Source organism: Sceloporus occidentalis, unplaced genomic scaffold, assembly GCF_023333645.1.
Source record: "Sceloporus occidentalis isolate IW3139 unplaced genomic scaffold, rSceOcc1.0.p SCAF_219, whole genome shotgun sequence".
Lineage (NCBI taxonomy): Eukaryota > Metazoa > Chordata > Lepidosauria > Squamata > Phrynosomatidae > Sceloporus > Sceloporus occidentalis.
This window is the reverse complement of record NW_028317199.1, coordinates 845,352-861,795: the sequence shown is the minus strand read 5'-3', so window position 1 is coordinate 861,795 and position 16,444 is coordinate 845,352. Positions and strand designations below refer to the sequence as shown.

At 40.9% G+C, this 16,444-nt stretch overlaps 1 protein-coding gene across 1 annotated transcript; it reads right to left on the bottom strand.

Moving 5' to 3' along the window:
- Positions 1-171: 171 nt before the first annotated feature.
- LOC149277313 (protein eva-1 homolog C-like) lies at positions 172-11,579 on the bottom strand. The gene is made up of 7 exons (XM_089503088.1): positions 11,379-11,579; positions 8,920-9,043; positions 4,865-5,017; positions 3,155-3,298; positions 1,887-1,967; positions 667-756; positions 172-554 (listed from the first exon to the last, which is right to left on the bottom strand). Exons 1-7 carry the CDS (start codon positions 11,463-11,465, stop codon positions 172-174), a joined length of 1,062 nt encoding a protein of 353 aa, XP_089359214.1. The 5' UTR covers positions 11,466-11,579.
- Positions 11,580-16,444: the final 4,865 nt, after the last annotated feature.

Genomic DNA, 16,444 nt, shown 5'->3' with positions numbered 1-16,444 from the left:
CCTTTTTTGTCTCAATTAAAACTAAACTGTATCTTCCTTCACAGAAGGGTAAGGAGTAAGTATGAGCTCTTTAGGCATCTCTGGTTGACCTACAGGTTCCAATCATGTTCTGCCAGCTAAGGCATAGGGTAAAATAAGGCACAATAACCAGTTCCCCCCAAAAAACCCAGGTTAAAAGTAAGGGTTTGTCAGTCTGATAGGAGGTAAGTCCAAACCACTGTTCATCCAGATCTCTTGAATTATTTGTTCCCTGCGTTCAATCCGTTCCGCGAGCTCCGCCGCGTCTGTTGCATTATAAGAAGGATGCGATGCTCTGCACAGTTCTCTAAACTCCATTGAGAAATGAGACTTTGTGTCATCGTCGTCGTCTTCGTCATCGCTGGTGGAATCTGCAGGGTCTGCTCCGTCCTCGTTACATAGAACATGACCGTTCATTTTCTCAGCCTTGTGTCTTCCTGGCCTCCGTGATATCCGGATCACTAGTGCAAATAGGGTGAAGATTAACCCAATGCATACACTTGATACAAAAAACAGAGCGGCTGATTCCGGGTGATCTGAAAAATGAAATGTACACAGAGCGATATTATTCATTGGATACGCATTAAAGTGCGCGTGTCGTTAAAATGCTACGCGTGTCACGTTTTCTCTGTGTGACCCTTCTCCTACCTCTGATGTAAGAAAACGCAGCTAGAAGGTTGCTGAGAAGAATGTTTTCTCTGTTTGGAAGCCTGGATTCACGAGGATCAAGTTTGACATCTGTTAGAAAAGGCAAAGGAAAGACAAAAAAATAAGAATTATGGACAGGCGCTACGGGACAGAAGCAGCCAGGTGTGTTAGAGCCATTTAACATACAAAATAAGCCATGGAGAGGGACAGTCAAATGGCAATGCTTTAGCAGCAAGCGATATGCAGACCTATGCATTACATTGCGAATATATAACCTAGCTAATAAATAAGCATAGATCTCTATATCTGGGGTTGTCCTGAAGTCTCCGGGTGAAGCCCTGCTAATCTGGGTCTCTGGGTCAGTTTCTTCTTCCTCCAGGGTTGGGACTGGCATTTGGCCACGCCCACTCCCTGCCTGCTGACCAGTACCCTTCCACTAAAGGCTCTCTGGGAATAGCCACTCCCCCCAGAAGAGGGAGACTTCTGGGTAACCTACCCTTGGATGTTGCAAGCTATGCATATTTCCCACAGTCTCGTACAGAAGATTCCGATGGGCTACTGAAAAAACGAGTAGCCTTCCAAAGATAGAACTGGCCAGAAACAAACACTGGCTGGAGAAATCGCATACGACTACATATGTTTGGTGACCTGATGATAGCCATTTAAATAATTGCATAATTAGCAGAATTTTCATAAAAAGCTTAAAAGCAAGTTCATGGTAGTTTAAAAAAAATATTCATGAGGTGCTGTGATAGGAGGGTGCAAAAAGCCGATGGAGACATGAATCCTACCTCTTGACCACAGATTAGTTACCCTAAAATGTAGACTTAAAAAAAATGCTTCCACATCATAATATTATATTGATTTTTTTTTTTACTAACATTCTACATCTTCACCAAGAATTAACCATTGAAAAGAAATGCTTTCCAAATCCCTCTCCTCTGCATCATTTAATAAAAATTCCAAAGTCCGTTATATCCCTTCTGCACCCTACTGAAACCACTCACATCTTACAGGTCCTTCTCTATATTGTCTAAACCCCACTCTGTGTAGTATTGTTAGTAGCTTTTTTTGAGCAATACATTTTACGCTCACCAAATCCCACTCCTGTTCCCTACACATATAATTATTTGGTTGTTTTTTTAGATGCCAAGAATTTAATCCATGGTCAAGAATAGTATTCATGAAGAAAAAAAAATCATTGTACATATGGAGATTACCATATTCACCGTCATTCTGCTTCAAAGAAGGAATGAGATTAGAAATCAATGGATCGACTTCTGTCAGTATGATTTTGGGAACTATAAATAAAAAAAGAAAGGTTTTATATTTGCTTCCCTATAATTTCCCCGCTTGCATTCGCATGTGCCTTTAGTAACTCTTTGTGCATTCAGTGTTCTTTACTACTGCTACCACTAAACCCGCTTTTTTTTATTTTTTTGGGGGTTCAATTAGAAGAGTTAGAAGGTACTTCGGCATGAAGTCATCTCCAGGTGCCGTCCATTATTACTGCAGCTGGTAAGTGAGGGATTTTGTTTGCATATACACATATAGGACTGGGAAGGTATAGTAATACATGCACCTGTGACAAGAAAGAATATCCTATGCATACACTATGGTTCAAAAGTTTGGGGTCACTTTTAGCTATAACATATTTTCTAGCTTTTTAAACTTGGATTAGGGAACACAACGGGCCACTGGAACACAGGAGTGATGGGAGTGATAAAGGGCCACTGGAACACAGGAGTGATGGGAGTGATAAAGGGCCACTGGAACACATGAGTGATAAAGGGCCATTGGAACACAGGAGTGATGGGAGTGATAAAGGGCCATTGGAACACAGGAGTGATGGGAGTGATAAAGGGCCGTTGGAACACAGGAGTGATGGGAGTGATAAAGGGCCACTGGAACACAGGAGTGATGGGAGTGATAAAGGGCCACTGGAACACATGAGTGATGGGAGTGATAAAGGGCCACTGGAACACAGGAGTGATGGGAGTGATAAAGGGCCTCTGTACAGCTATAAAGATATTAAAAATAAAGCCATTTACAGCTACAATAGTCATTTACAACATTAACCCCGTCTAAGCTGTATTTCTGATCCATTTTATGGACAAAATTTGCTTTTCTTTACAAGGATATTTCTATGTGACTCAAAACCTTTGAACGGTAGTGTGTGTTAAATATATATATATCTCAAACACACACAGGGATGCGTTCACCTTTGGTGTTCCCCTAGGCCTTGCCCAGGGAAGCCCCCCGCCTGGGCCGTGCAGCGCCTTTTATTGCTTAAGCTTCACAGCCCTCCATAAAGTAAATGGGTCAGTTGGGGAGATCAGAATATTCCCTACTAACCGGCCCTTTAAATAACAACACGTTGGGGAGGCAATCTGCCCCCTGTTTTTTCCCCCGGTGGGACTGCCACTCTAGACCTAGTCAGCCCAGGTCACAATACATCAGGAAAAAAGTCATGAACCTGCGTACTCACCGCAGGAATAATTTACAGTAAGATGTTTAGTAACGCCTGGCAGACACGGGCTTCCAAACGTTTTATCGTTGACTATCATTTTGCATCTCTGTTTCCCGTAACACCTCGGTCCCAGCAGCTCCACAGCAGCATAGGATAAGCAGTCTATAACGAGAAAGAGACAGTCTGTAACGTTATATTTCACTTTATTTTAGTTATACAGCACCAGCTGGTCCCGTAGTGTCACCCAGTCATTGACCTATTCAGGCTGTTTGGGGGTCATCAGCTTTATAAACATGTAAAAAGGGATTCTTTTAACCCCCTTAAGGACCGGGCTCATTTTTCGTTTTGTACCCTGTGGGACCGAGGCTGTTTTGACACTTTTGTGGTGCTTGTGTTCAGCTGTAATTTTCTCCTCACCCATTTAGTGTACCCACACATGTTCTATATTGTTTTTTTCAGGACAAGATGGGCTTTCTTCAGAAACCATTATTATGATCGTATCATCTTATTTACTATAAAAAAATTAAAAAAACATGGTGAAAAATTGAAAAAAAACACATTTTATGACTTTTATTTGAAAAATCTTTTACTCGCCTAAAAAAGGAAGTAAAAAAACTAGCTAAATAGATTCTACTACTTGTCCTGAGTTTAGAAATACCCAATGTTTTTATGTTTTTTTGCTGTCAGTCTTTCTCCATCTCCTCTTTGGAATATCTTTGAAGCCGCTTAACTCAATTTAACCCATTCAAACCATATATTTTTGAAAACTAGACACCCCAGGGTATTCCAAATGCTGTTATTTTAACCCTTTCCATGCACTAATTATAGAACTACACTTTGTCAAACTTTGTAATAGTAATTTTTTTTATTTTTTTTTCCACACAAATTGTACTTTAGTTATAGATATACAGGTTCTGGTTTATGTCACTGTCAAACAACACCCCAATGTGTGTTCAGGAACATCTCCTGAGTGCAGTGATACCCGACATGCATGGGTTTGTCGTGTTGTTTGAGATTTAAAATGTCACATTTGGGAAGTGCGCTTTTTTTCTCCATTTTGGTCAGTCTGTACCTATGCCCTATCTTTGAGCTCTGCCACTCCAATTTACCCCATCAGCCATTTTTTTTTATATATTAGACACCCCTTGGGTATTTGAAGTGCTTTTATTTTAACTCTTTGTTGAGATTTTTGAGAAATTTTAGCACTTGCTCAAAATAATAAACTTTATTTTTTTATTCAATTTAATTTTTTTAATACTTTTTTTATATTTTTTTTACACATTTTGCGGTACTGGATGGTTCATCAAGTGACATCACTGCATAATTATTTTTAAATGTTAGCACATTTTCTTTTATTTTTCCATTTTTTTTTATTTTTTTTTTTATATTTTACTAATCACATAGTGATTAGAAAGCTGGGTTCCATTGACTTGCTTGGTTAAATGTAGTACCTGTATTCAACCTGCAAGTGGAGCCAGAGTTCTCTAGGGGGTCTGGAGACCATCTAGCGAACTCTTTCTTCTTTATTGTTTTTTTTCCCGGGCCGCGGCCATCTTGCGGTTATGGTAATAGGACCACTTTCCAAAACTTACTTTTTTTATATACATATAACCTACAGTTTCTTTCCATTTGATATTCCTGGATCAGGTGTCGCGCAGGGTGATGTAAATTGCAGCCTAATGCAAGCGGAAATTGCAGAGCGGCGCCTGTGTTGTAAGCAGTACATACCAAATGGCGTTCTCCGGTCGCTTTCCGTGGGGCAGATATTCTTCTCATGTGCAAATCTGCCGTAGACGGCCGAGTAGATATTGAGCCGTTTGGGTTCTTTGCAATGAAGCTTCAGTTCGGTATTTTCGCACGTAGTTACAGTTTTGTATTCAGCTGAAACGGGATTCCAAGCAAAATGAACAATCAGTGGAAATCTTAACATCCCGTCCGGTGATACAGTAACCTAGGCATAGACGGAAGGAAGAACATCTACTGTTCCACCACTGAAGACATTTACCAAAGTTTTCAGTGGACAGAAAGGAAAGCCTGAAAACTGTATAGTATATTAGAGGGATTTATCAGCTCGGGCCGATGTATGGAGATCATCTTCTTTCCCACTTAAGGCTCTCTGGAGCAGGTCCCATCCCTACAGAAAGCCATTCCCTTAGAAGAAGGAACACTCCAGCGATGGAACCATAGGGAGTTCCAAGGTATGGGTGCAGTGTCTATACAGGGTGACAAGAGTATATACTATTTGTGTAAGTGAAGGGTTTAACCCCTATATGTCCTGTTAAATTCTGTCCAAGGTCTTGTAGGATATCAGGACAACCATTAAGGAGGTTGAGCACTGGTACCCCCACCCCACATCCCCATCTTCAATGCTGGTGCACTAGGGTAAGAGGGAAGCTGTACTTCCCTGAGGGTCCTGGTAGTAGAGTTGCAGGTTTTTGTAAACATAAGGGACCCTAGGGAAATGTTTTTTTTGTTTTCTTTTTTATTATAAAATGTCATCCATGGATTTTTTAAAACATTCTATTTGAAAGAAAAACATGTATTAATCTTTTTCAGTAGTTTAAAAACAAAAACATGGAGGACACTTGGGGGGGGGGGGATAAGCACGATGGGCCATGGACATTTCTCATGGTAGAAATTCTGATCCACGGTCCAAAAAAGTTTCTGAATTGTACGCAGCCCTCGATAACAAAAAAAAAATGACAACCCTGAAATGTGAAAGATTTTTTTTTTTTTTGTGACGCAATAAAACAAATTATTTTAAGAATTCAGAACAGTACATTATTTATTTATTTATTTATTTATTTTATATCTGACTGGCAGAAACGGCTGCCCTAACAGGATTTGGACAATTACTGCTTACTAACAAAAGAAAAGTAATCGTTATCCGACGGAGTCAAGCGCTGGACTAATTAGCACAACAATATCACCCTTATTTTCTGAAACCGCAACAGGGCGCATTTTGTTGGTTATTTGGTTTCGGCGGTTATGAAATCTGTTTCGGGATCGGTTGCATAATGTCACATTACATAATATGTCTGACTTCTGTGGCGCTTATTTAGCATTTGGCAGACAAATGAGCCGTTACTGGGGGGTCATAATAACAGCAGCCGTTAATTTACGAGCAGAACTATAACCGGTGATGCTGATCTTTTACTTGCCTAGCGGCTGCCTGCTCATTTCTTTCGCAATATGCATTTTCTCTTTTTTTTTCCCCACTGATTTCTTGCTTTTGTCTGCCTTGTTCGTAAGTAGAGACATTTAGATCTAAAAGCAGGATTATGCCTCCCAATTTTGCCCCGATTTTGCCACTCAATCCTGCTGCCCCACCGATCTCTACCTCTGTCATGCTTTTCAGGGCAGAGGTAGAGCTTGGCGGGTCAGTGGGATTCGGGTCTGCAGTCCCACGATCTGGATTTTAGTGCTCTGTGCCTCCCTAATAAGCCACTCTGCCCCCAGACATGCCTTTTAACCCCCGCCTATTTCTACCCACAGATAAGCCTTATACACCCATATATGCCACTCTGCCTCCCTGATATGCCTTTTAACCCCTATATACCACTCTTACCCCCCCGTGACTTAACAGTGCACCCGTGCTTCAGACTTCCAGCACTTCCTCTGGGGCTTCTATGACTGAACGCCGGCATCACATGACCTTCTGGTGCTCCACCATAGAAGCTCCGGCAGCGGAGGCTGTCTGCGTGCATCGCACAGAACTCCACCGGCTGCCAGAGAGGGGGATCCGGGTCCCCTGCAGCGCTGCGGTGGGTCTGGATGTTAGTCTTGTAGTCAGACCTCTGATTAAGGTCTGATTAGAAGACAATCTCGAATATAAGACGAGGGATATTTTTCAGAGCATTTGCTCTGAAAAAAACCTTGTCTTATAATCGAGCAAATACGGTAATTTAAATCATTCATTTATTCCCATAGATAACGATCCACTGTAAGAGACCATGTTGGTACTGAATGGAAGTTACTTGCACCCTATCTCATAAAAGATACGTACATTTCATTAATCTATTAAAAGATAGAATCAGATCTATTTAAGCATGATAGCCACCACCTTCTCTTAAATGTTCACAAGCTTCCGCAGATCACAGCTGCGTTCCTTTTGAAAGTGGAGGAACTCTGCTTGTTTCGTGGCATTGTCACTTGTAAAGTGCTTTGTTGTTGTCCTAAATTTTTGGGCTGCTTGGCTGTAGTCCGAACCCAGCTTAGTCAGGAATTACTCATATTGCCAGGGTCACAGACTGACACACAGGAGCTCAATAAACTCCACCGCAAAACATGTGAGCGTTATAATGTTGGTGGACTACCGTCCCTATCAGGCTCAGACAGCTTCTTAAGGCACGACTCATTACATGAATGTGATTCTAATAATACACAGCTATAGCAAATAATCGAGGACTAAAGCACCTTGATTTCACAATGAAAATCATTTTCACCTGTGAAGTTTGAAGGAGCCCAAATAGTGTCTTCCATAATACTGTAATCCTATAGATGGGGCCAGTGTTTGTTTGTTTTTTGTCCACATTACTTTTGATCCATGAGAAATGTTTCTGCAAAGACTTTTGTGCTGCTGCTTAGCAATCGAGTGACGGCAGTAACTCAGGTTATTGAACACTTTTCAAACTGAATCCATGCATACTAACACACATACAAACGCTAACACCAAACAATGTTCTATGCCAAAACATGGCAGCCAGGTACAGACAAGCTATTGTAGACTATAACTCCTATAATGACGCCGTCTGCCATGGGGGTAATAAGCCAGAGGTTGCCAATACTTGGTTTATCTCTAGCACCGGAAATAAGTAGGGCTTGAAATGAAGCAGCTCAGGTGCCGACGGGCTTGATTTCATTCACAATAATAAACTTTTTGGACTGAAAAATGCATTACGAGACTATGGTCCCATATGGAGTACTGAAATCTGCAGGGGGGGGGGGATACTAAACCACCACATAATTTGCATGATATTAATATTTCTTCTTTGTATTTCATTGTATGTATGTAATGGCTCCATATGTCATTTAATCTAGTAAACAAGACTACCTTGCAGAGTGCATATTACAGATACATAAAGGTGAATAAAGTCTCTCCAGTGTTAAAAAAATAAAAAAAAAAACTTTGCAGATCATGTCATATACCATGATTTAACCCTTTGTGAGCGGCCAGTCTGTATACATTTTTACCCCTGAGAGATACCGCATTTGTCCGATAATCCTTAAAACAATGTATGGATTACCGATGGAAGCCTGTTCATACATCAGGCAAAACCTGCATCACAGCGCACGATATAATGGTACAAAACGCAAAAAGAAATTAACGCATAGAACCCCTGGAACGCTTACCTATAACTTGAGCTATGTTTATAAATGAATTTAATTGTTGTGAAGAGGTTTAGTTTAAAACTTTAACTTGTAAAAATAGCTTATCTGCATCTCAATGTGGCACAACTAGCCTATCTTATCATTTTTATCGCCCCGTCCTCTCAATGTACCCTTTACTAAGTCTGCCTAAATCAATCAGCAACTTAACAAGGAAGAGAACTTTATGGGAAGAAATCACCCTGCAGATCCTGACCACAGGAAGTTAGGACGGCTGCTCACACCGTATAAAATTCCCCTATAATATAAATATTTCTTATATTAATCCGCAAACACTATTACATATGCTAGTTAGTATATTGAAGTATATTGCAAGACGTGAGATATGTGACACATTATATATATATATATATATATATATATATAGCTTTATCATTTTGAGAAGCATTACTTACTAGGTTTGCACTTATATGACACCCGAAGGTACTTGGTGACACCCGGACATGGGTCAGACCCAAAAACACGGCTGTTAACAAGGAGTTGGCAGGATCTTAGGTTCTGGCATTCATCCAGTACTTTCTGAAACAATAAGAGGGACAAAACTTTGCAAACTCACTCTAATCACGCAACAATGTACACATTTAAAGGGTAGGGTCCTACACATACAGGCAAACAATAGTCTCCGTGGAACATCTAATCTTATCTGGGGCTTTCCCTTCTATATAATGTAACAGGAAGGAAAACACAAGCGCTGATACCGTATTACTCTCCTGGTATATAACTAATCTGAAAACATGGTCAAGATAATGTATATTATTACACTTAGGGGTCATTTAGAGAGCCCAGGCTGAAACATTTGTTGAATTTTATTCCTCCCCGGAGCAATTGTTTTGAATGCAATTACTGTATTCCCATGCAATAAAAGAGGGTTACGAGCGTCTGAGAACAAGAAAAAAACAACAAACCATTGAGCTAGAATGTGCTGTCGTCTCCCACGTCTTATATACACAGGACTTATAGTGATTATTCCTAAACCTTTTGCAGTAGAATACTTGCTAAACCTTAAGAAAAAATGTAATTATAAGACTATTTTTATCTTGCCTCATGTATAGCACAAATAGACATACTTATACCCTACCATTCAAAAGTTTGGGGTCACTTAGCTGTGTTCATGCAAAACAATGACACTTCTAGCTAACATAACATAATTGCAAACGGGTTTAACAATCCATTAGGGAACCCAATGTGCCATTGGAGCGCAGGAGGGATGGGAGTGATAAAGGGCCATTGGAACACAGGAGTGATCTGAGTGATAAAGGGCCATTGGGACACAGGAGTGATGGGAGTGATAAAGGGCCATTGGGACACAGGAGTGATGGGAGTGATAAAGGGCCATTGGGACACAGGAGTGATTTGAGTGATAAAGTGCCATTGGAACACAGGAGTGATGGGAGTGATAAAGGGCCATTGGGACACAGGAGTGATGGGAGTGATAAAGGGCTATTGGGACACAGGAGTGATAAAGGGCCATTGGGACATAGGAGTGATGGGAGTGATAAAGGGCCACTGGGACACAGGAGTGATGGGAGTGATAAAGGGCCATTGGAACACAGGAGTGATGGGGGTGATGGGGGTGATAAAGGGCCTCTGTATGCCTATGAAGAGATTCCATTAAAAATTAATACCGTCTGTGCTGGATTTCTGATCCATTTCATGCTATTCTAATGCAAAAACTTTGCTTTTCCTGCAAAAGCAAGGACATTTCTATGTTACCCCAAACGTTTGAATGATAGTGTGTATGTATGTATATATATGATAGGGAAGTCAAGGCACTCCTGATTGTTTTCTTGCAGTGGTGCACTGGACTGATAACATAAAAATGATACAAAGAATGGTATCTGAATTTGGACGCCTGTGTTGTGGAGGAGCAAGAGACGACGCTGGTGTTTTTTGTAATCTGACATTCTACGGTGAGGTGTTATTCTATTACAGCATGTGGAGACATGCATTACATCACACTCTGTACACCGCCTGCACCCTATATTTCCCGAGGTCGGCAGTGCCATTGATGTGGTCTTTCCCCTACAGATCAGAGGATCTCCCCAATCGGTCTATGATCCCCACTGACTGCAAACGCAGAACGGTGGGGCAGTTACACAAAAATCAGGACTGCCTTGTGAAAACTGACGATTGCCAGGTATGGTAATGATATTACAATGACGGGAAGATATAAAAGTAACAATTACACGATCAATCATAAGATATACTGATACAAAAAAAAATACTGACTGCGTATATGTAACAATAAAGGTTTGGTGGCACAAGGGCACAATGTGATAACACGAGTGCATGGCGTATTTATTAATTATTAGAATTGTATTACGTTGATTGAGCAGTGGTGTTTTGTATTCTTGGCGCAGCCCAGGAGACTACGTTATGAGTACCGCGTTATGGGTATATGATAAAGGGAAGAGGGCTCTGCTCTTGCGTTTACAATCTATTAATGTTACAGGAAGGAAAATGCTATTATTTTCTAACCTACATCCTATCTGAAAACATTGTCGAGAGAACGTATCTAAATACAATAGGGGGCCATGTACTGGGGCCAGATTGCTATATTTGTATTAGCTAGATTGGTCACTTTCCTAAATTGTAAATGTTACAGTTCCGTACGTTAAATAAACCTAAGTAATTGGTTTTCAAAATTCAAGTATAATAAGCGTTAAAAACCCTTGGTACACTATGGGAGCAGCCGTCTTAACTTACTGCTTGTGGGATCTCTGTTATTCCTCCTTTTCTAGGTGATTTTTTCCCATTTGATGAAAAGCCACAAGCTCAACCTATAGATCATTTCAATTAATTCTGTGAGTTCCCCTCTAAACAATTTGGCGGAGCAGAGAATATAGAGCATTACCTGGAAAGCTGTCAGCGCCATGCACTTCCCGTCAGAGTTGTCCATGGACTCGTGAGATGCAGAGATGCCCGCCGGGTAACCCTCCATAGGACGGCCATAAAACGCAGACTGAATGCTTATGGTGGAGTGACGCGGGCACTGAAGGACCAGGCGGTCTCCGTCACACGCGGACACTGTATGATTCTGCAAGAGTTTCGTCAGATACCCTAAACAAAGCAAACAGGGACACGATGATGTCTCTTAATGGATCAAATATTATCAAATGTATTTTATAAACAGTACATGTATTCAGTGGTAGTGCTTTATGGAAGGGCAACTGACTCCATAATGACTGAAGATGAAGAAAGGACTTTCTAACTTCTAACAATATAACTTTGTGGCCAACAGTTACCACCCAGGAGAGGATAATGTTCCGGAGACCATCATATGAAGATACATGGGTGGTGGAGAATTGTTTACAGTGATAGGAAGCAAGTTGGTCTATTTGAAAACAGTCAGGAGTATGTGCACTGAGATGAATTATTTTAACTGAGCAAACGATACAATAGACCAGGATAGACAGAACTTTCATGGTTTCACAAGAACCTGTAGAATCTGTAGTAGACAAGAAAGGAATGTGAATGAATTTGCCCCTTACAAGAATACTAAGAATGAATGACCTTGTATGAAAAATGCATCCATGTGCCTTCAACATTGTCCCTTCACGGAATTACAAGGAAAATACGTATTCTTCAGTTTTTACGCCCGTTGAATCTGAACGTTTGAACTCGGCAATCTACGTACCCATATCAAACAAGGTATGTCGTTTAAATCCCCCCCCTGGAATTCCGTGTAGTGAAATGGTCCGATAATTTTCTTCAAGGAACTAAAGGTATGATGATGCATGAACAAAATATCCAAAACAGAAATGGAAATGAATCCCATATACATCACTTACTGTAACTTAACAGCTTCACTCCTGACTGCAGCAGAGATTAATGAACGGCTGTATACAATACATAGGAGGTTAAGCGTGGGGGCGATTCCTTTTCATGCGCATGATGGTACGTAGCAATTCTAAATAATTTGTCACCAACGATGTTTTCTCTACCGGCTTCTACCCGGCCCAAGGCAAAATGCCGCCTGGGGCGAATTTTAAAATGCCGCCCCCCCCCCCTTATCTACCCTTCCTCCCCCCCCCCCCCTGTACTTACCTTTCAGCAGTCCTGCGGCGAGTCTCCCTGTTCGGTCTCGGTGCCGGCTATGAGGAAATCTTCCGGCACTCAGCATTACAAGCCGGCACCGAGACCGAACAGGGAGACTCGCCGCAGAGGAGAGAGAGAGGGGCGCCGAGCGGGTACTGACAGCTTGGTAAGCGAAAACCACTCGCCGCCCCTTTCTCTCTTTCGCTTTTTTTAAAAAAAAAAAGGGCTTGGGGCGGCAAAGTGCCGCCCGGAGCGGTTGCCCCACTTGGCTCCATTGTCGGGCCGGCCCTGCCTGGTCTTCAGGTTTCTCAGCTGCCAGATGTGTAATCCATAATTCAGTGCATAAACCACAATTCCAAATGCAAAACCATGTCAATGGCTCCTCAAAGAACGCTGGACAATAAAACCCAATGCATGTAAAGCAACTCCCAGCAGCCAGCAAAGTCATTGCAAGTCTTATACCCTGTCCATGGTACTGACAGCAGGGAGGAGATGCTTGTACCTCGCCATGCAAGCATCAACCCCTCTCCCTGAAGTGGGAAGAAAAATGCAATATGGTTACGCACGCAACTTTTGAAGACCATGTTTCTCCAACTTCTTTTGTAAGCCTACTGGGTCAACATTAAAAACATACCCCGTTGACTGTAAATGGTGTTAAGACCAAGCAGCACGAGGGTGTATAGACAAGGATTGCTAGACAAGGCAACTTTTCATGTGACGTTAGTGGGTCGTTGACCGCTTCTATCTGTCCGTCCGGGTGGGACCCAAGAATAATTGCATTCAACCTTTGTGGAAAAGATTAGAAGACCAACAGGGTTCCTGGGCTTGAAAGGTGTTTTCAACTACCTAGAAAAACGTCTGAGATCTATATACTTAATAGCTAGTGATCAGGTCATACACTTTACTTTTTTTTCATGGTTCTGCCATCTTTATCTTCCTCCATGTAACATAGGCACAACATCCATGTGTTAAACAGAAGACCTTGGCTGGCGTTAGAGATGATAATGTATACATCCCAGATTGTATATACTCCTGTGGGTAGGAGGTACCAGGACATAAATCCACTCCAGAATGTTGTTATCATTTCCAATATAGAGCTGTTCTGAAAGTTCCTTAAAGGGGCACACCAGCCAATATAGGTACATATAATAGCTTAGTGGTCCCTGTAATGTGCGCTTCTAGGAGATACGTTCAGCTGAACACTGAATGGTAGCTTCAAGTGAAATATTATTTGTTCAAGAGGCTGCCTGGGACACTGGAGAGTCCCTTGAATCCCAAACCAGCCTGGTAATGGGAATCTACCTTGAGCTCTCTTGGAAACCACCAACTTTAAAAAGGTGCTTAAGTCGCTTATCTAGAAACCTCGCCCATGTGTTTTTAACTGGCAAAAAGGTACAAAATAGTTCTCAAATTCATCCAGTGCAAATTGTAGTTATTTCCCTAAAGAAACACATTGTGTTAAATTCATACAGAATAAAATGATGTTTATTGTGGATAGAACTCTTCATCTACCAATAAAGCATTTGTATAAAGGTCCTCTTTGATCTTAAGACTTCTTCCTTGAACGTGACGGAGTGTTCTTTTCCAAAAAGCTACATTTGATATCGCTGGCTTGGCTTCTATCTAACTAAACAAACAGAGAAGTCTGGGGAAAAGCACAAGACTCTATGAGAAACATTTTCTGAACAAAGGCTAAAGAGCCTTTCAATTGGTGAAATACGACTTCAGTTGTTATTCTTTGCTTTCTGCAGGTCACAACATAATCCCCAGACACAATGTGTCTGACACATCCGGCCGGGTAATTTACCTGTGTGTGCAAACACCTGAGTACATTATAAGATCGAAGCTGACAAATAAATCCATTGTACAGCGCTGCAGAATATGATGGCGCTATATAAAACAATAAATAATATTAATAAAGCAATCACATGTTTCATGTATGCTCCTCTGCCAAGTGGCTTTCATTTGTCTCGAGCGACAGTATTAATGACAATGAAATGTGTAATTCTTGCACGCTTTAACAAAAGTGCTTTTCCAATTAGATAAAACATTAATTACAAAATTCAATATATCAAGCAGATAAACCGTATCACGCTTTATTCTCTCCTCTAAAGGTTTAATCACATAGAAAGAACATTCTGTTCTATGGCAATGATGAGTTCCCTTATTTTGCATCTCATGACAATTAAGTGTTCCCAGCTAAAATTATCAACGAAGATTTAATTTACTTGATTTGTTGGAAAAAAGTTTGTGCATTATTACTATTATTAAGCAATATATATATTTAAAGCGGCTGACAAAACTAGAAGTGACCAACTAAGACAAATCAATGCATTAGTTAAAGAGGACTCGGCTTGCAAGCTTACAATCCAAAGGGAATGTGGTCCAGAAGGACACGAGGTATTGGGAAAGAAGGAGGAATCATTACGAGGAATTACGTTTCTAAAAGCTTAATTAGGTTACAAAAGTGTGAAAAAGCTGAAGAGCATCTGTAGAGTGAATACTTCCAACAATTCCACATATTTCTATGAACGGCCACAACTTGCGCTTTATGTTGAATTTGCTGTTTTACAAGAAGCAAGAGTTCACCTGAGAACGGTGACGGAAAATATGATCTCCTTATAAACTAGACAGAGGAACTGCGCCTAATCAAGGAGCTCTGGTAGCAAAAGCTAGTGGCCCAGTAAAGCTCAATGCACACAATCTTGTCCGATATATATTTCAAAAAATGCTTAAAAGGAGCACAGAAGGGATACAGTCAGGCTGTAAATCCTGCCTAAAGCCCTTGCTATCCCTAGTGGCTATATGCGGAACTGCAAATAGAACACAAATGAAAAAGTTTCGGCCAGAGTCCCAAAATCTTAAAATCAGTGAAGCCCACTGCCAGCCCTACCCTGCACATAATGCTCTGCCAATACCCCAAAGGCATTATGGGACAAATCCAATAAACAGTATTTCAAGTACTACATCTGACGTATATTCTGTTTTCCAGGTGGGTAGTGAGATGTCCCATAACATTGCAAATGGGGCCCTTAAAAAATGTTTGCCTGGGGGGCCACAGCATTTGGTGTTATGCCACCAAGACCAAAAATTCTATAAACATACTCTTGGAACATTTTGATCATTCTGGGGTTTGATAATAAATATAGAGAACAAAGTCACATCTATCATCGCCGGCCTCCTAACTCTTTTCGTGAGGTTTTATTCTTCTTTCTAATCTTTTTGAGCAGCAAGATCGCTTTAATTAACCAATGAAAACCGTATCTTGAATCCGAGCATCTGCTCAAATAAACACGAAAAAATAAACATCTGGAAATGGACAGACGTAATTAACTTTTCTCACGATCTCGAAAACCACTTTAAATGAACAATCATGCCTCGGAAGTATAAACAAGAAAAAAGATTTCCCATGGATGTCTAAAAATATCTGTTTTAAAAAAATAAAAAATAAAGATATAAACAAAGTTGTCATCTGTAACCATCACGTGGCTCAACGATGGTTATATAAAAATATGTTCTCCGCACACCTTTACACGCCATCCATTCATACATTTTGCTTTATGTATTAGCTTTCTTTTTGGTATTCTCCTTCTACTTGTCCCATTACAGTTCACAGTTCTGCTTGCTTCACCAATTCCTGTCTTTTCACAAAACAAGCAGCGTGTTCACAGCTTCTTGGGTAGCAATCGGCGAGGTTAAAGCGGAGCCGGACCTTTTCACAACCCATTATACATTTTACGGTTCTTTACACAAAATAAACCCATGCATTTGGGTTTTCCATATTAAATGATGTAATATATACCGATTCTAATGGCATCTGTCACGTAAACCATGAGGATAGGTATTTTAACTCAGCGGCTCCGTGATTATCGCTCCCCTTTA